The sequence below is a fragment of the Drosophila simulans genome, chromosome 2R (genome assembly GCF_016746395.2).
Source record: "Drosophila simulans strain w501 chromosome 2R, Prin_Dsim_3.1, whole genome shotgun sequence".
Classification (NCBI taxonomy): Eukaryota; Metazoa; Arthropoda; class Insecta; order Diptera; family Drosophilidae; genus Drosophila; species Drosophila simulans.
In genome coordinates this window covers 17,759,403-17,779,819 of record NC_052521.2, presented here as the reverse complement: position 1 = coordinate 17,779,819, position 20,417 = coordinate 17,759,403, and the positions used below count along the sequence as shown (strand labels likewise).

General features: G+C 43.0%; 2 protein-coding genes and 1 pseudogene across 7 annotated transcripts; 1 reads left to right on the top strand and 2 right to left on the bottom strand.

The window, feature by feature from the left end:
* Nucleotides 1–20: 20 nt before the first annotated feature.
* Nucleotides 21–19,086, bottom strand: LOC6735406 (heterogeneous nuclear ribonucleoprotein K homolog). Of its 6 annotated transcripts, XM_016168558.3 has the most exons (10): nt 18,859–19,086; nt 16,922–16,972; nt 11,036–11,142; nt 10,885–10,941; nt 9,142–9,185; nt 8,207–8,279; nt 8,045–8,140; nt 1,256–2,179; nt 1,000–1,194; nt 341–424 (listed from the first exon to the last, which is right to left on the bottom strand). In XM_016168558.3, exons 2-9 carry the CDS (start codon nt 16,926–16,928, stop codon nt 1,003–1,005), a joined length of 1,500 nt encoding a protein of 499 aa, XP_016028719.1. In that variant the 5' UTR covers nt 16,929–16,972; nt 18,859–19,086; the 3' UTR covers nt 341–424; nt 1,000–1,002. The 6 variants fall into 6 exon arrangements, with proteins under 6 accessions (XP_016028722.1, XP_044778308.1, XP_016028718.1 ...); XM_016168561.3 differs by lacking the exon at nt 16,922–16,972 and having other exon boundaries at nt 21–424; nt 1,025–1,194; nt 18,859–19,084; XM_044922373.1 differs by lacking the exon at nt 18,859–19,086 and having other exon boundaries at nt 21–424; nt 1,025–1,194; nt 16,922–16,953.
* Nucleotides 9,203–10,878, bottom strand: LOC27206626 (annotated as a pseudogene).
* Nucleotides 19,087–19,338: 252 nt separating the features above from the next.
* LOC6735405 lies at nt 19,339–20,408 on the top strand. The gene is made up of 4 exons (XM_002082312.4): nt 19,339–19,542; nt 19,598–19,810; nt 19,876–19,990; nt 20,207–20,408. Exons 1-4 carry the CDS (start codon nt 19,442–19,444, stop codon nt 20,360–20,362), a joined length of 585 nt encoding a protein of 194 aa, XP_002082348.1. The 5' UTR covers nt 19,339–19,441; the 3' UTR covers nt 20,363–20,408.
* The last annotated feature ends 9 nt before the right edge of the window (nt 20,409–20,417 follow it).

Below are 20,417 nucleotides of genomic sequence, written 5' to 3'. Positions count from 1 at the left end.
ATGCAAACATCGACTGGGGATCAAGTTTATGTTTACTTTATTTGTTCATTCTTCTTATCATACAGAGTTTTAAGGTTGACTTTCCCCCAAATTGCAAACTGGTGACGACGAGGATGAATGGGGGATGCAGGCGCTGATGGTTGGGGCAACTCGGTTCCAGCTGCTTATTCATTTGGGGCGTATATTCACTTAAAGTTAGTGAAGAAATACATAAATTTCTTTCGTATTTGGAGGATGCTCTCTCGCCCTGGGCGTTCGCCAGTTCTTCCTTTTAGTACATTTAAATTTAAACGTGAAACGCAGCACTTCTCGATGGTTATTGTAGTTGTTGAATTTGTTGTTCAGCCGAATGGTGTTGCTATTGCTGTTGTAGCTGTTCAAGTCCTTGCCCACTTAAATGTTTCGCCTGCCATTCTCGTGTACGCTGCAATGGGAAGAGGCGGCGGCAGGATGGCAGCAAGCCAAAGGAAAACATAATTAATGAACTTTTTTAATGAACAGCAGATACAGCTAAATGAATGTGGGTGTGGATGTAGTTGGTGGGCTTGGGATGGGGTAGTAGGTAGTGGGGATTTCCTTTTTGGGTGATATAGTTGTACACGATGGATGTTTATTTATTTGTGAGCTGGGACGAGGATGAATCGTGACACGTTTAGTTAAGGAGTTTCCAATGCCGTGTTTAGTTTTATTGGTTAACCATCGATAGAATGAAGAGCACAAATGCACGCCGTAAGAAGACAAGGGATTTATTGTTATTACCAAAGACCAAACAACAAAATCACTAGTCTTCCATACGGAATGCACTCCCAGGAGGACCAATCGGTTAGTTAATATCGAGTTTGGATGGAGTTACGATCAAGCACATAATTTAACACTCGGGACCGGGACACCACTTTCCAAATTAATCACGCGTTGCCATTGGGGCCGTGTTTTTTTTTTTTGGTTGTTAGAGTGTTATTGTGGGAATGGGTGGTTAGACAAATGATAGGAAGTGCATACTTCTTATTCAGATTGCGACACCAACCTCTGTTGCAGCAGATACTGGGCCATTTGTATTTGCTTGGGCGTGCCCGAGATGGTGATGATACGATCGTTCGAGTTTGGCAGGGGCTCGTCGATGGTGATGTACGCACTGGACTCGTTGCGGATGCGACGGATGCGGCCACCTCCCTTGCCAATGATGGCACCAGCCAGCTGAAACGCAACGAACACCATGTTAGTTCAATTCTATAAATCAACAAATATGTACACCCACCTCTTTTGGAATGGTGACCTGTGTGCTGTTGTTGGGATCATGACCCTGAGGCACATTTGTCGCGGCATTTGGGCTGCCATTCGGCCCACCGTTAGCTCCACCGACCGCATTGAAACCACCGGCTCCATTAGCACCACCCAAGGCTCCAACGCCGCCATTAGCACCGCCACTCAGTCCGTTACCCAATCCACCGGGTCCGCCAGGATTCTGACCAAAGCTGCCCAAGCTGGGCAGGCTGCTAGTGCCACCCTGGTTCTGGCTGAAGCTACCAAGGCTTGGCAGACTGTTAGTGCCCTGCGCCTGTCCAAAGTTTCCGGAATTTCCGCCAAAGTCGCTGGGTCCGCCTCCAAAACCGTTGTTCCCAAAGCTACCGCCACCGAATGGTCCACCGGCGCCACCGCCAAAGCTGTTACCGGCAAATCCACCAGCACCACCAGCGCTGTTGCCAAAACCATCTACATCTCCGCCACCGCCATTGGCCCACGGGTTGATGAACGGATTGTCGCGCTGTCCCATTCCAGCACCGGCCACAGCTCCACCAGCGGCACCGCCGAAGCGATCAGCTCCGCCACGTCCGCCGGCATTGCCGCGTGCACCGCCAGCATTGAATCCTCCACCATTGCCACCGGCTGCACCGCCGACAGCACCTCCAGCTCCTCCTCCGTTACGATTGTTTCCCCGCTGACTGGGTCGGGTACTGCCACTTCCAGTGCCGTAGCCACCGTACTCATCGGCATATACGCGGTCAAAGTTCATGGGATCATAGTTATGTATCGCTCCCTTGATGGGAGTGTCCCGGGTAAGTGTGATCACCTCACGCACCGCTTCGATGACCTGGCTCTGCTTGCCCACGGTCTGCACCACTCGGTCTGTGCTCTGTGGTGCCACATTCGAGAAGACCTTCAGAAAGCGGCAGCCGATGCGCTGTATAATGCAATAAAAGGAAATAAATTAGTATACTAATTAAAACTATTTCATTCCTGCTATTCTAACTATATATATCAAGTTGAAGGATATATCTAGCATTTTAGTCATTTAAAATAATTAATTTCAGGTACCTAACACTTTTTGCACTTTTCTGTATTAGCAAATTTTTCCTAGAAAATCGAAACAAAAATTTATCATCGTTGCCATTTTAAAAACTGTGTATTCCATGGCTAGGTTTTACATTTTCCCAGAATTTAGAACAAAAGGACACACACTGAGCGCGGCAAATCCTGGTCAAGGTCCAGTAAAGGCCGAGCCTAAATCAATTTGGCCATGACATTGCCCCTGGGTCCTGACCCGAAACTCTTCACAAATGTGTGTGTGTGTGTCCTGCATCCTGGCACAGCGGGCAATGGCTCCTAATCAGCATGAAGCAACGACGCGGCAGATGTTGGACATACATAGTTTTCTACCTGCGCTGGCTCAGCGATTCAGGATTCGGGGCAGCTGTTTGTTCTGCTCTGCATGTAAAGTGACAGGAAGTGCTTGCCCCCCTACATATTTGATATCCTCTTCGATATCTCTCCATCTCCAGCTCCTCGTCTTGCCTTTCTTTTCCCTGTCTGCGGCGGAAGTGTAAATGGGAAATTTGATAGCCACTTAGGAGGGGACGAACAAGAGGCTCGCACTGATTTCCGAGTGTATGAGTGTGTGTGCTTGGAGGCCCGCTTCCGCTTCGAATCCCCCGTTTCCTCTGGACCCTTTCCAGTTCGTCATTGTCCCCTGTCGCCTGCCCGCGTTTCCCATTTTTATTTGTGCCTGTGCCCGTCTGATGATTGCATCATTCCTAAGCCCATTGCGTGCTGTGTGAGTGTGGTGTGGCAATGACCAAAGGCTGCGTCATGTAGCTCCCCCTACTGTCCCTCTCCCTGGCGACAAAACTCGTTGCGTGTGCTCCAGACAACAATGGCGACATCCAAATTCTGAAGTATACACCCCGCACCCTGCGGCAGCCTTTCGCCCCACAATTGGGGCCTGTTCAATGGCCAGGGGAATAGCGTTGAGTCACACAGTGTAGTGTATAAGCACACAGGACGACCATGTTCCATGTCAGTGGTCATTCAGTGAATCAAAAATTATTAAATTTAAACATGACAACGGACTGTATCTGCTCTGCTCGTTTTATCTTTATGGCTGTGTGCGTGTGGATCACGAAATATAGCATACTTTCGGACTTCGCATGAAATGCTAATATAATGTAAAAAAGCTAAACTAATGGCTCACAGCTATAAAAAGAAGCAAGCTCACTCCAACACATAACCATGCACTAAATTTAATATTTTTGGCGCCCAACGGGGGGCCACGAGAGTTTCCAAAAACTGTCGTTTGGTGGCGCCACTGGGCTAAATAGTTGATTATGTATAGAACTTTACTAAATGCCATCGATTTGGGGGCACTAAGTGTTAGTTTTATTTCACCAGTTTGTGTTATAGCTTTCCTGTATTGGTTCATAACACTTGATATTTAAATTACACTTTGTTGTATACCTTTTAAACTGTCCACTTTTAGCGCGCACATATTTCATTTACTTTGGCTTAGTTTTTTCCTCAATTTCGCGAGTTTAAGGACTCTGGCTGCGAGAGCTGGCACATGAGCAGGAGCAGAAGCAGGAGCACGAGGACCGTTCCCGACCAGCGCCAATGTCGAACTAATTGGGTTCAACGATTGCCAGTTGCCATGTAAGGAGAAGAAGACGCAGGCAGAGAGAAAAAAATGAAAACACTCGCACACACAGGCACAAAATCCACACTGTCATGAAAGGCAGAAAGGAATATGTACACGGGAATACACGCACACACACACACACACACCGAGCAGAAGCAGCGACTGCGGCAGAGGTCGCTCTGCTTCTTCACTTCGTCCTGCGGCTACGGCATTCGTTGTTGTTGTTGTGGTTGTTGTTGTGTGTGTCACGGCAGGCCAAAAAGGAAACGCAGGCTGCTGGGACAGCTGCTTCTCAGCTCCCGCTGGCAACAAAACGGAACCGGTGTATTCAGCTCTCTTCAATTCAAAAAAAAAAAAAAATTTAAAAAGGAATAAAAATTGAAAGGATATCATCTTCAACAACTCGAAGTTTGCATACTCTTGATAGCATAAACTAAACATTGCTTTTAAGTAAATTTTTCTCTCTCTTACATGGAAAAGTTCCAATACAAGGATAATAATTAGAAGGGGCATTTATAGTACGAACCAACTAAATTCGCAACTTTATTGCTGTACAAACAGCTCATAAAAAACTATAGCACCCTCTGCTGCGGCATAGAAAGTTTAATTCTTTTTGCAAAACGCATGCGCAGATGGGAAAAAATAAATAAAACGATAGCAAATGTTATGAGCATAATCCAACAACACGCCATAACTATGTACATATGTGTATATTGGCAAGTTTGCGAGTGGAAATAAGGGCAGCAACCCATTTAAACAACAAATCGCCTACGATTGATAAGCAAGAACAGAAATGATAGAAGTGGCATCGAATCATATGTGCAGCATCCACTATATGCGGGAAAGGATAGTCTTCCATTAAAGGATTTCAGCTGGCTTAGTAATGCTCTTAAGAGCTTGAAGATGGGGAGCGCATCTTTCGCAAAAAAAAAGAACTGCAAATGGCAATCAAAATTCACTTACGACAACTGCAATTAAAAAACTTTTACGTTCTTATGCACACACGGAAACACAAGCAAACCAAAGGAGGAAACGAACGTAATTGAAGCACCATGCTCACCGTAAGGATATGGATATATCAGTTACATATCCAGTTGTAGGTTTAAACTTTAAGCGAAATCTAGATCTTCTACTTGTACTTTGTTTCATATATGCATATCTATGTAGCAGCTTCTGCATATTTCTGTTGATGTCAGGGGACACGAAACCATCGGCAGAATGTTGAGCAGTCGAGGATGCGGCAAACGAGTCGGAAGGAAGCATCAAACTACTAATTTGATGCCGAGCACAACACAGCGAAAAAGGAACCGGATATTGACGAAATTCCACTGCCGCCGCTCTCTCCGTTTGCCCCACTCAAAAGTTCCCTCTAGGAACTTATTAATCAAATGATCAAAGGGAGCCCAGAGCCAACTCAAACCCAAGCGACAAATCGCGCTGGCTGCCAAAAAAAAAAGGAAAAATAAAAATAAAAACTATCAGGAAACCAGATGTCGCTGGCGTCGTTCTCTTCAGCTGCCGCAATTCAAGGAATGCCTACGAAAAGGGTGCCCTTTCCTACCATTTTCTAAAAGGTATTCAAGGTTGTGCTAGGCACTCGCATTTAATGACATTATCTTTCTAAATTAAATTGCAGAGAAACGAGGCTGGAATTTTTGAACTCCAATTTAGTAGCATTTTAGGCGCCAACAAAGAACGTGAAATGCAGAGTTATCGAATACTATATGTGCACATATATTTACATTATATATTATGGAAGCTATATGCAGTAATACATTCAGATCGTATAGAAAGAAGCACCCTGTATCCCAGTGCCGAATGGTATGTTATGCGTGTGTAGGTAGCACCTGTTTGGCATTCATTAAGACGAACAGCAAGCAACAAATGTAAGCCGCAGGCAGCCAGACGGCAAAGCAGGCAAGCGGGCTGGAACAAAAGCCAATGGCACGCTCAATCCTCCTCAAATGCATTTTAGGGCATTTCGGATTTACGCTCACACACACACGTGCATGCACAATGGATGACGACGGCTGCAGGATCAGCATGCCTGGTGGAGTCGAAGTTGAAGCAGCTGTCGCTCATTATTGTGAGACCCTGACAGATGCCTCTCCTGCCTCCTTGGCACAGGACAACATTTTAATGGGCAGCTACAACATGAAACACGAAACAGTTGTCTATGAACCGTGAGCCTATAAATATATGAGTCCATGTATCGGCAACACATGTCCAAGGAATCACCGATTTGGGGGAATATGTTTTAAAAATAATCTAATCTAAGGCAGCTAAGCTGTAGTTCAACTTGATAGATAGATGGAACCCAGCCTGAGGAAGCAATTATGATAACCCCAAGCGCAGAGATGAGCACAGGAAAACCGGCTTCGCGGGAGCGGGAAACGGCAGAAGGATAAGGCCAAATGGAAAGGAAACAGCTGCTGGCAGGGCCAGTTGTGACCATTGCCCATGTTGTTCTTGCCGCAACGAAGAAGGCAGCAAAGTAACGAGGACGACTTCCTTTTCTCAGCCAAGACGCAACCAAAAGGGGACCAAATTCAAAAAAAAAAGAAGGTAAAAATGCAGAGAAAACAGGCAAACACATGCTAGCACAAACTAAGGATTCTTCCCATTCTGATCATCTGCTGTGACCATCAAAGCGGCAGACGGCAGCTGCAAGGATGCTGCTGCGAAGGAGCCGCGAGTCTCGTCTAAGAAATTCATAATAACAATACAGCAACTTAGGCAACAGAACAGAAAGGAGGGCATGATGCTGTAGGAATAACACGAATAAGACGTAAGCTTTTTGTTTGCCGCCGCGGACTTGTTGACCTCCATAGAAAACAGCGCAGCAGCGCAAAAATATGAATATGCAAGAGCAGAACAGAAGAGAACTAAATAGAACAGAAAGTAGAAGGCACTTTTAATCCAAGGCGGCTTGGGCAGGACAGCGTTCCAATTAAAATGCAGCCCAGCCCCTCTCGTCGCTAATTAATGAGCCAAGCCAAATTGCGGATGGAAAAAAAAGCACCCATGCAGGTGCGAGGAAAGGCGAGAGTTCGCCAATTGATTCACACCGTCGCAGCCCACACTTCGGAATCGACCCCAATCCCAATGCACAGCAGCCAGCCTCACATTGCGAATTGCGCAATTGAAAAGCGTTTGGCGTGTCCGGGAAGCATTTTCAACCCACCTGCCCTTCGCAACCTCACCTGCCGTTTGGAATTTGCTAGTGAAGAGGCGGCTGCCAAAGTGACAAGTGCGTTATGAAAGCCTTGGCACAGACGTCAGCAACAGATTCCCCAACTGAACGCCATTCCAAACCGTACGCTCATTGATGGAAATGCATTCTACTGTCGTTGCCACGGAGCAAGGACCTGTGCGGTCGGAGCCCGGAGGAGCTGGGAGGCCAGGCCAGGGCGCAGCAGCATAACTCGCATAAAGTTTTCGATTTAACCAAGCGCAAAGTTATGTTGACGGGTTTCGGCTTCACGTGACTGCCGCAAACGTTCGGGATCGTCAAAAACATGTCACAAATTCCCACTAACAATGCGGGCTTCCTCACGTCCTGGCCTGCTGCTCCCCCTCCGCATTTATGTGTGTCCTTCGCCCCTCGTTCCCACTATTCGCTCGTAATAGGCCCAATTAAGTTAGCCTTCATTTGTCATGGCTGGCTGGCGATGTCAGTTGACCGACCGCAGGACACTGGCATTATATGGCATGGATAGTAGAGAGCCGTGTGAACGCCGCACATGCGAAGGCACAACTGGGAATTACATCAGAAATAGCGGAAATACTTGAGCTAAATATGTAATCAGCAAGAGCCTTGGGATCGGGGACATCAATATGTGACAGGTCGTGTAATAGACGTACGTCCCCAGTCTGTCCATTGGCCGTCGTTTTCCCACAACGAAGTTCTGCTCGGACCGCAATGTAATAATTGGCTCGTATGAAAATTACACGATCGATATAAAATTGTAACATTATAATTATAAAGCCATTCTAAATATAAGTGCAGCTAATAATATAGAATCATATATTATTATTCTCATAAACTGATTACTATGTTTTACGGGTCTTAAAACCCCAATTCAAGGTAATCTAATAGATTTGATGGGAACTAGGATATTGCATTATGTTACTCACATCGCGGATCTCCTTGATCTTTTGTCCACCTTTGCCAATGACGCAGCCGGCCAAACTCTGGTGAATAAGTAGGCGCACATCAAAGTCCTCGTCGCGCTGTTGGAAGTATGAAGATAAGGTATGGGTTATCAATCTGGAGATGCAATGGCAAAGTTGGCTTACCTCCTCAAAGTATTTCAGCATCTCGGTGATAATCTCCAATGTGGACTCTATATCCGCCGATATTTGGATGGTTCTGTTCGAGCGATTTAACGTGCATAGAAATTGTTTTGGATTTTTTTTTTTTATATAGTGAGTGTTGGCGAAAAAAGAGAAAGAAGTGAGGGGAAACGCATATTAGAGTCGAACATTAACTGAAAATTATTCAAGGTCTAGACATTGTGTTGTTTTTATTTCTTTCTGGTTTATTTTTGGGGTCCATGGAACAAACTTTGGCAGAGAGATTCGGTGAGATAGAGAGAACAAGAGGGCGAGCAAGTGAGATTCTTTCTGTCCCTGTTGCCATGTATCAAAACAACAATACCACACAAGGACACACAAGACGCTTGCTGGGATATTTCGATATGGACAAATGGATGATCTCAGGCCAGCGGATGGATAGGCCATTGGCTCTGGGCTGAGTTCCGATTTCGGTGAAAATAACCATAGGCCGTGCATTTTGGGATGGGTGGTTAATCGGGGTACTTGAGGTGCGTTTGCGGATTAGTATGCGATTAGGATTAGGATTAGCCGGAGAGCGAGATCAAGAGACGGAGATAGTTAGACTGCGGCAAGCTTGGTTGCAATACTACTACAATTACGGATCGGGACACCTAGTGCCTCTGATACTTTTCGTTTCACATTCTTTTTTTTTCGGGGTGTGTGGGGAGGGACACATCACAATGTTCATGTACTTATTTATAGATGGGTACAGCTAGCGCATACAGGACATACAGAGAGATCTATAGATGGGCTAAGGCTATATTAAAGCACGAGACACGAGTACCACTCGGCTCGGTGCTTTTGGGTTCCACACAATTTACGAGTATAGGATATGCATTGAAGAGATGCGATTATAATCTAGTAATTGGTAAAAGGTTAAAGTTTTTGTGGTTTACCGTTCGGGGCCTTGGGAATCGTCGACAGACACAGTGGCTTTATACTGTGCCCCACATTATTCACACATATTTGGAGACACGGGCGGGCGGGCGGTCAGGCAGGCGGGCGGGCGGTTGATGGGCGGGCGGGCGTTCGAACGTTCGGTATCGGTATCGGTTTCGGTCGATGGACGGGCGGGCGGGCAATCAGATAGGCGGGCGGTTGGTCGATGGACGGGCGATTTAGTATAAGTAATCGTATATCGGTTGATTGATTCGCCGTTTTCATTTTCATATATATAAAAAGGCATTTCACATAGGGAGGGGGGAAGGTCACCCACACAGATACAAACCCACATGGCACATGGAAATGGGGATTCGCACGCGTATATATACAGATATTAGAATATATATATATAGATAGATATATAGGCGTTTGTAGCCAGATTTTGTAGCATAGTGCACGGCAACAGGGGGTGCAATTCGATTTTCAATTCGATTCGGGTTTCGACATCGGGCCGGGCCAGTTTCAGATTCAAATTCGGGTTCAGATACGGATACAGATATGGATCCGAGGTTACCCAGTACCCGGGTGGGACATATAGACCAGAGACCATGGACCAGCGGTGCAGAGTGATGGTGCGGGCGGGCGGGCGTTTGATTGGTTGGTAGTTGGAGGTTCGATTCGATCGATAAAGTTCGGTTCGATTTGGTTCGGTTCGATTCGATTCAGATGAGCGGTTGAAGATATTTGTTGGACGTGCGAACCGACGACAGTTTGGTATATATATATATACATATATATATATATATTGGTTTGTTCAAATCGAAATCGAAATCAAAGTCGATTTGTTGGTTACATATGGGGTGTACGCAAGAATAGAGAGAGAGAGAGAAGAGAGAGAGAGAAAATTGTTCATTTAGTTAAAAGGTTAATTAGCGGTGTAAATTTATCGTTTTATTTTCATATTCTTTTCTTATTGAGTTATACAAAAAACCGAATTTTTGTCCAGGTTTTGATTAAATAAAGCGCCTTTAGTATATATTACATATTGCATCCAAGCTTCATGGATTAAATTCCCCTACGATTGCGGTATTTCAAATGTTCCTTTTGCTTTCTCAGTAACGAAACGATAAATAAAGAGAAACAGATTCGAAATACGGTGGTAGCCAAACAGAGAAAGTAAGAGATAGCATGAGAGAAAGAGCGTTAGCCGAGTGCAAGGACCCGAGTTAGTGAGAAGCGTGTTGGGTTTCGACTTGGATTTGGGTTTCTCCAGGACCTCCGCCTACATAGGGATCGATCGATCGAGAGAGTGAGAGATATAGTGGGGAAGTGAGAGAGTGAGAGTGAGCAGTAGAGAAGGGAAATTTGGGGACCATACCGAGACACACAAGACAGGGTTCTCTTCGTATTCGGTGTTGGTTTTGTTTTCTTATTTTTTTGGGAATTTTCCAGCTTAAACTCGAGAATTGGAGAATTGGACGGAGACAAGGCGAGAGAATTGAGGTAGAGGTGGACAGAGAGAGGGAGACAGAGTTCGCTAGAGAGGCACACAATGACAGAGGCAGACGCTTTGGGGATTCACTGGGGACACATGGATTCAATTTGGTTATTTTCGCTTGTAAGTTTCTAAGTTGTGGTGCAACAAATAAAACATAATTGTAAATAATACTAGACGCTTCAATAGTGAATTATGCGGTTTGTTTGTCTATCTTTTTTTTGTCTTTTGAGCTATGGGGTTCATGTGTCTATTATAGTACCTGAGTCCTCATCTTCTGAATGTGCTGTCCTCCTTTGCCAATGACAGCCCCAGCAATCTGTTGAATTATAAAAGATAGATAATAGTTAGCAGTTCGTTAATGATGGGCATTGCGCATTCCACTTATATTAACTTAGTAGGTATTAACTTACACTGCTCGGAATCAGGATGCGAACGGTCTCCTCGTTGCGGCGATTGCGCTTCTGGTCCTGTGGTCCCTCCCCTTCATCGTTCATTTCACGCTTCATTCTCAGTCTCTCTGCAATTGGAAAGGCGGAATTCGGAATTCGATTAATCTCGCAATTGTTTAGCCAACTATGTTGATCTTTGGCCAGTTTCGGTTCAACTGGCACATAAAATCGAACTGCCACTGCCTCGAGTCAACAACTCTCGGCATCTGTAAATCGCTGTGGGCCGAACAGAGTTGTCAGCTTAGCTACTAGTTGATTTGGCTAGAAATTAAAGTTTACAAGCTGATTGTTTAAGCCAATATGTGGAATATCTATGATACAATTGCTATATCTTTCAAACTAGCTTATTAATAATCGCCTTTTGAAGACCTGGCATCACTGATGAACAGACTCAGAGAAGGCATGAGGTGAGTCGCAGGTTTGTTGCCCACCGCAATTGAATAACAATTTAATTCAGTTTCCATTTCAGAGCTTAGCTCTGTGCCTATCCGATCTGGTTCGTGCCGCAGCTGCACTTGGCTGCGATTCATCTTGGTGGCCCGCGCGCGTTGCACTTCCAATTTGGGAGGCATCAATCATCAAGTATACGCCCTGTGCCGCACTACAGGCCCCTAAAAAGCCCAGTAAGCGGAAATGCCAGACAGCCAACGCTCCAACGAAACCCCTATATATAGTATTTCTATAAAAATATTCTTGTGTAGCACTGCATATGTATGATTTATATATATATATATATGCTGGCATAATTGAGCAAGCCAACATGCGCAGCAGCAACAATACAAATTGTAACGAAAAATTATAAATTTATAGAAAGGGAGCTCTCGGGGCAGTGGGTTACAGTTGGATACAACAATTGTTGGCCTTTGTGCGGAACGCCCACGGCAAAAAGTTGAAATCCCTCATTATTTCCAGGGACCTCAGGTTCGTTTTTCTATTCCCTAAAACTAAGTATCTCGACTTGAACATAAATACTTATTGATTTTATCATATCGAGTATCAAAAGAAATATCTATTGGTCATTCTTAAAAGTCTGGAGTCTGAATGCAGAGTATTTCCACTTCGTTGAGTCGAATTCAGTTCAACATCGGTTCATTTTATTGTGGTTTCACATGTCAAAACGCCAATTGTCCAAGCTGCTGTTAAGTTGTCAAAAATCTTTTCGAAATAACAATGAGCAAACAGCAGCTTCGGCAGATTAATGAATTTTTCGAGGGCTCAAAATTTGACTCGACTTGAAGTACAGGTGGTGTAGTAAGTAGTACATTATTTGAAGTGTGAGTGGGAAGAGCTTAAAGAAGTGGTAGCCACCTTCAAATCGGAGTTGATCAGGCCTTTGGATGGTGATGCAATCCTAATTGGAAGCATTTGGCCATTGAATTTAACAGAATTTCACCAGGAATATAGGGTTACAAGTGCCAATCAGTATTTAAATGAGAAAATGCTGCACTGCTTAAGTATGAATAGTGCCTATTGCCACCAAGTTACCTTTTTAGTTGTTTGTAAAAATATCACAAGGTTTCACTAATATTATTATTGTTGGCAAAGATCTTGTAGATCTGATTCTCACATTCACAGACTTGTTTTTTTTTTCTAGCTCTATAACACCATGGATCTGAGGATCCAATCAAATGAATAGAGCCAGTGCAGATAGCACCGCCCGAGAGTCCTGTACGAAAACTAATGAACTCGATTTACCAGAACCGGGGCTATTTATACCAGAAAAGCCAACTATTTGATGCCTAAGGGCTGGCCAATCGGAAGCTATAGGATCGGTATATAGACAGCGGAAATCGTCGGCCAATAGAAATCGTACAAATCAAGTGACAATACCGAAAACAGGGGAAGTTACCGCTTTTGGACACCGGATGCTAGGCAACCAGGATAATTGTACTGGACTGACCATAACAGAAGCACTATACTGACCATAGAATAGATAAGTTCCTATGTACGAAATGGGGGCGAATACCCTATATACGGATACAAAATATTGCTATCATGGGAGGAGAAAGTGCAGTTTTCCATTGGAACTCTACATATGTGAGATATGGATTCATTATATAAAATTGGGTCCTCCTACTCGCCCCAACCGCAAGGTTTTTATACATATATCATATAGTAGTCCCTCAAATTGTATAGTAATTTTCTATGCATGTGTGCGTGTGTGTGTGGGAGGACTAGGTATTGGATTTTAAGTTCGACATTAGTCTAATAACCAGGGGTTTTAAATGCCGCAAGGGGACTGCAGTTTTCTTGCAGCCACATATATGCCTTTTGCGAGGGAACTTCAGCTGATGTTTTCACATTATGCATATTTTAAGGGCTAAATAAACGGATCCTCGGCGGAGTGGGCCGGCGAAGTTGAGGCAATAAGAGGCGGAACCCGTTTGTCTAAGATAGCAAATCGTTTAACTATTGATAGAGCAATCGCCATATATGTAGCAGGGTCCAGTCCAGTCCCTCCAACTAAATGCCTGTGAAATGCAACAAATTGCGCTGACCTGGACAAATATCATTAAGGGGGCGGCCCACGATGACGTGGCATTAGACGTTGCCTTCAATGCACCAAGGCTGCTTCTGCTTTGCATGTGCATCTGATGGACATGGATTATTCAGGCAAATTGCAATAATTTCAAAACTCCAGTCCTTTCAAGATGAACCTACCCCCCCTCCGCAACTCAGGGCACATGTGCCACATAAAGAATGGGGCCAGCCAAAGTAATAACTAATGAAGCACTGGGAGTATTAACAGCCGTTCCCAACGGGTTGGCAAACTAATTATAGGGTAATTCCTGCGACAGAGCACCACTTGGACCGGCACCATTAACAATTGGAAACCCACAGACCGGAAGAGCAATTTAAAAATCGAAAAGAGCCGAAGATTGCTTCCGTTTTTATCAGCACCTTTTGATTGCAGTTTGCATGAGTGTGTTGTGGCTAGGACGAGCGATAGAAGAACTTTTCCAGCCACAAATTTTCCACCTAGCAGCTTCCCAGGAGCACAGAGAACGGAAGGAGCTGGCCGGAGAAAGTTAGCAGGCTGCTCGCATTCCTGAAAGTGACATAAATGACAGGTACACAATTATGTGAAAATCATTTGATTGCTGTCCACATCCTGTTCAAATAGCTTTTGACAGCGCACACGCGTCCAGCCAGCCAGCCAGCCCACCAGCCACCCCAAAATGCCACCCAACACCAACAATAAACGACAATAATTTAAGTTGCTCGGCCAGAACTTTTGTAACACCCCTCGCCATCCCCCTTTTTTCCTGCATATATCCCCTCAGGCCAATACACTAATACGCAGGTGGGCTTTCTGACCACAAAAACGCAAAGACAGCAACAACAATGGCAATAAAGGCAAAAGGGGAACCGCTGGAGAGTTTATGTCCAGCGGGACGTGGCAAGCCACATGAAAACGCGGTTTGTGGCTACCCAGCAAAATGCAAAAAAACAAAAGCCGAGAAAAGGTTAATTTCAGCTAAGTGAAAGCTGTATACCCTAAACTAAAAAACAGTTCACCTGCTGTATAAGCCTAGTTGATCAATAAAACCCACAAAAAATTAACGCTTTGAAGTGAATTTACTTTGGATTCCTACCAACAATTTACCACAATAATAATCATAATAATAATTCTCTAAATTGCATTATGAAATGCTAATCAAAATGACTCGTGTGTATTTTACAGGTGTGTAAAATTCAATAAACTTTAAGGACGCTGTTCTAGCGTGTCATTTATCGTGACATTTATCAAAATAAAACATTTTTATGGTAGAATTTGTCTAAAATGATCTGATCCTGAAAAAGCATTTTACATTTTGCGTCATTCGGCATGTATGAATTAAAGTCTTTAAGCCCTTTTAAGTAATTTTCTTAGTTATATTGACTGTGTTGTGTCCTTTGCAGATGATTGAGAAACAACAAATTTTAAAATAGCTTGGAACAAGCAGTCAATATAAGTATATGATTGGTAATATTTAATTTGAAGGAATTCATGTCACGTTTGTATCGCTCCACACACATGTGAGTGTGTGTGTGTGTTCACGCCTAAAGCCCTCCTTTCTCCTCCCACATCCTGCCGTGCATTTTGCCAGCGTAATTGGGCGTTGGGTGTATGCGTTTCAACTCTATAATTTAGCGGAAAAACAGCTAATGGACGTCATGTCTAACCAAAAAAGGAAAAAAAAGGGAAAAAAGGGAAAAACAGAACCACAGGAAGGAATCAGGTTGAGGATATGGCCACGAAAGTTGGGCACCACGGGCGGAAATGCATACAATTGACAATTCTCATCGCCCCCGCGCTGCGTGTGTGTGTGTGTGTGTCCTGTTTGTGCTTTGTGGCCTGTCCACTTCAAGGCTTTTATGGACATGTCAGCGTGCTTAGCGAGCAGCCCGACTCAACTGAAGCCACCCACCCACTCACTTTCCCCCCACTTCACATCGCGTGTGCCCCACAAATCGGACGCAGGCGGGAGGATGGGGAGTGGGCATGGTGGGGAGTTCAGCGGGTCCCTGCGCTAATAACTAATGTGCTTATGGCGTGTGCCATGTAGTGGTTGCCGCTCCGCCAGGCGAGTCTATCCCGTGGTATTCTATTCTAGTCCGCTCTGTCCTGCTCGGCTGGCTTCTCTCTTCAGTCGTCCATTTATGTTTCTCGACCAACTTCCACAGTCTGATTGTTATAGTTCGACTTGTCTTTGGGTGGTGCACAAAGAGAAAAACTTAGTGACTTATTAATAACAAAATCCACATATAAAACCCCATATAAATCAGTAAATTATTAGTACAAGATAATCGATGCATAAGACCATAGCACAACTCTTACATTTTCCAACTTTATGTGATTTCTGGCAAAAATAGGAAAATATTTTTCAGTGCACTCCCCCCACCCTTTTCACAATCGGGCAGGGCAACCCCTGAAGTTGTTGCATTATTAAAAGGCTTCGATTGAAAAGTACTTTTCTTTCTTCCCACTCCCATTCTCGGCGCCCCAACTCCTTTCTTCATTATTTCCCTTATTGCTTTGGCTTTATCTACTTCTGCGTTTGTCAACTGCATCTCTCGACAATCCAATCCATCCTTGGCTAATTAATTGGAAATATAAGAATTGCCCGGCAGCAAATAGCAATACCCGACCGTCAAGGTTTGAAAATCAATAAAACTCGCTTGAACAGAAAAAACGTGTTTAAGGCAATTTTTTTCATCGTTTTTATTTCTTTCAGCGATTTGCATAAAAATATTTGTGCTTCTTCTCAGCAGCATTTTTCGTCTGTCATTTGAGACAAAAGCCATCGAAAATCATCGAGTGGAACATGTTTTGCGAATTGCGATTGAGGCGGTGGAAGATTTTACCAGCGATTGAAATGGCCACTTGTGAGCTCAGAAATACACATTTCTCTGGGCAACCAACCAACCAGCATGGCAGTTAACCCATATAAACAGATGATAGATTCTAGGAATTCACCTATGTTTATATGCGGGCAGCGCAACCTAAGCGAGATGTTTGTACCAGGAAACAGATTCATGTGGGAAATCAGCAACATCAAAGCGACCTACATCCGACAACCAATTACTATACAATTGCAACTTCACAATAATATATTTTTTATTTATTTCGTTTGCCCATGCTGCGATGATTGCATTGAAAACATGGCAAGCAACATATATATTTTTTATTCTGCAACGCAAAGCTACCAATGACAATATGAAATGCGAGATACATATATGTACTATGTACACTGAAGTAGCGAATTTAGGCCAATACAAATGAATAACAAATATTACATTTAAATATTTGATTTCTTTCGCTACTTGGCATCTTTAATGTAACAAAAATATAGCAGTACTTACTTGTCATGTTCTTTATTTAACGATGACAAATTGAAAACCTCGATAAATCAGCTGCAAAAAATATATCGTGGAACATAGAGTAATGAAAATTACAATAATTTTCGCATGTGTAAAACTATTTTTAAATGGTGAAGCAATACGAAATTTTAATCGGTCTGTATACTTGCGTATTTGTTAATGAAGCAACCTAAATAACAGTAGGAAAAAAACTAAAGAAGTTAAATACTGAAATGTCATAACTTAATCACCAACTTAATTACGCTTAAAAAATAAACATAAATTATGACCATATTTTCAAGCATTTTACTGCAGATTGTAATGACTAAAAGATACTTTTCCTTATTTGCAATTAACTTATGAGAATTTATGTATTTTAAACATGTTATTTAGTTATAATTAATGCATACATTATTTGAATATAAAAATGAATTCTTTTTTCACTGTGTGTTAAAACTAACAAGCAATAAGAACATGATGCTAATATGTTAACTTGCTAATTTGAAAGGGCCAGAAATCTGCGGGTAGAATAGTACAGATGAGCAACAAATACCAAGAGAATAAACAAAACGAACTATTTAGGTGTGTCGCTAAAATATCTTCCAAGTCAAATATTGGTGTCATAGAAATTTTGTAAAAATCAAATTGAACAAAGAACTGAGATTCCAACAAGTGATGCCTTTTGATTTGTTAATATTACATATATATTTAAATTGTGAAACAATACTATTTACAATTTGTTTGCTGACCAATTTGGAACACACCATTTACGTGAGAATTCAGTTCAATGTCAACGAACGCGTGCAAATAGCCGCGAAATATCTTTGGAATTGCTTCACTCGAAATAAACGCTAGAAGCAAACGAAAAATACCTCGGCCAAAAAAGGCAAATAAAAGCGAATTTTTTGCACAAAACTGGAAATCTAAACAGAGACAAAGGAGATTCGTCACAATCGCCAAAGAACGAAAAGCAAAAGTCGAGTCTCTTTACGACCTGCAGAATTGCTGGGAAGATTTGCAGACGGAAGACGAAGAAGAAGAAGAAGAAGAGAGCTATTGTTAAAAAGCTGCAAATGCCAATGGGTTAATGAGAGGGAGGGGGCAAAGAGAAGATGAGCAGTGAAGAGAGGGGGGAAAGTAGGTGGTAATAAGCTGCACCCAGCCAACAAGCGAAACAACAACAACAGTTAGCGCCCAATTGTATTTTTCTCTCTCATTAGCCTCTCTTCGCCATTTCCTCTGCCTCTCCGTTTTCTACGTACCTCATCGATTGATGCTAAAAACTATGAATAAAATATAGGTTAGGCCTTTTCCTTATTTGTAAAAAGCCAACGAGCGTTGAACTCGTCTCGTAGCGTGGGAGTTTTGCTTTCGGAGCAACGAAACTATTTTGTTTTGATTTTATCTCAGGGAATTATAATGAAATTTATGCACCGGTGTAACCGCGTGGAGATAAAAGAAAAAGGGAAGTAACGAAACACAAAGAAAAAGCAGCAAATGTGAAAAACAAAACAAGCGACCAAAGCGGATGGGCCAATGATAAAAACAACAACTATGCGACTCTGTACTTTAGGTAAAAGCCGGCATGCGTGCGAGCAAGCGAGAGAGGCAGAGAGGACAGGGCGGCAGAGCGAGAGAGAGCTAGGAATATTTCTGTGTGCCCTGGTGGTTGTAATAAAAAGAAAGGAAGAAAAAACTGTAAAACTCAAGCGCCGAAGCCAAAAGAACGATTTTGGGGGTGTAGCTAAAAATCACACTATAATGCCATAAAAAATCGCCATGTATTGGCGAATCTTTTTCGCAGAAATGTATTCAGGAAAACACAAGACCACACACACACACACATTGCTTTTAGCCTGGTTTATTTGCCTCGCAAATTCGCTTTTCATTCGCGTTCCCCCAGGCAAAACGTAAAAAAAAACTGTAGAAGAAAAACTCACCTATCGGGATGCCTTTGTTTTCCTTCAGCTACGAAGACTCTGATGCCACCAAACTTAATCACTTAACTTTCAATTGTTTTTTAACACGATTTTGTCCGCCACTAAACGCTGGCTGGTAAAATATTATTCAAAATATGTATAGCACAAACACTAGAGCTGAGTTAAAATGCACAAAAGTTAGAGAGGAATTGGAAAATGGCGTATCACCCTGCCATCGATACCTGACTATCGATATGTGATGGTAAAAAACGGTGGTTTACCACTGACTCTACAAAATACTGTTCGGTGGTATTTATTCATTTGACATTGTAATGGAAAAGGCACATATACTCGCCATATCGTTGAATAAAAAATGTTCATATTTTCAACATCACTTATTTTACTTGTTTACACTTATTCTTTTATGTTCCAAAAGCGTAATAAGAGCTAGTGGGAATACCTCAAAAAACCGATAACAGGGTTGTCACCTTTAACTACAATTGCTATAATAGGCTTGGTGTTTTGCAGAAACTTGCAGCTGGTCACACCAATGTGGCATTGTTTTGTTTTGTTTACAATTTGAAATTGCTAACAAATTATTTCGATGGAGGATTCGGAAGCCGCATTTAAACGCCACGAGGGTATTGGGCCCAAGGTGAAACAGGCCTACGAGGAAGCCATTAAACAAATCTTTGCCGACTTGAGGTAAGCAGCAGGCACAGTTAACTTGATAACGAATATTAACAATGTTTATATCTAGCTGCGCAGATCTGCAAGCGTGGGATGCCATTTACCAGGAGCACGAGCAATCCGCTCTGGACACCGAAAGCATCGTGGATCGCACTCGCAGTCTGATGACCAAGGTGGTGCTCGAAATGAACCGATGCTTCTTCGCCAGCAACGATGTGCCAAATAAGCTGCAAACTTTGGAAATGCTCAAGGAACATTTCGCTCCCTACGAGGGCAAGAAATGGTGCATGTGCTGCATAAAACATACGATGCGATTGCATTGCTAACATAGTCTATTGTAATCTATAGGAACCTGAACACTGCAGCCCCCGACGAACTCACTCGGCCGTTGCGCATGCGATTTTTGGACTTCAGCCTGGAATTCATGGAGCAGCAACTGGCCTCTCAGGCAAAGGAACTTGAGGTGCGACTGGGATATCAGTTAATCTGTAAAGGCAACAAAAGATTCCCAAATTTAAAGAACCTCCTTAGTTTAATAGTTTCAATTCCATCTTTTGCATATATGTACATATCTAGGTTTTTTCCATGCTAGTACGTCTTGTACGCTCCTTTGAAAGCTACTCACTTATTTGTTATCCTATTAGTATAACTAGCATTTATATTTTATATTCAATTTCAGATTGCTATGGCCAAGAGCAATGCCAATCGCGAGCGACTCCAACATATCCATGACCAGCGACTGAAATTGAGTGCCCAAATGGAGCAGCAATTGTCGCAGTACGAGAAAGTAAAGCCAGAACTTATTAAGCTAGACGAAAAAATAATTGATTTTTGACAATGTTAAATGCAATAAATTAATAAAATACTACGCTATAAGTTTATCAACTTAA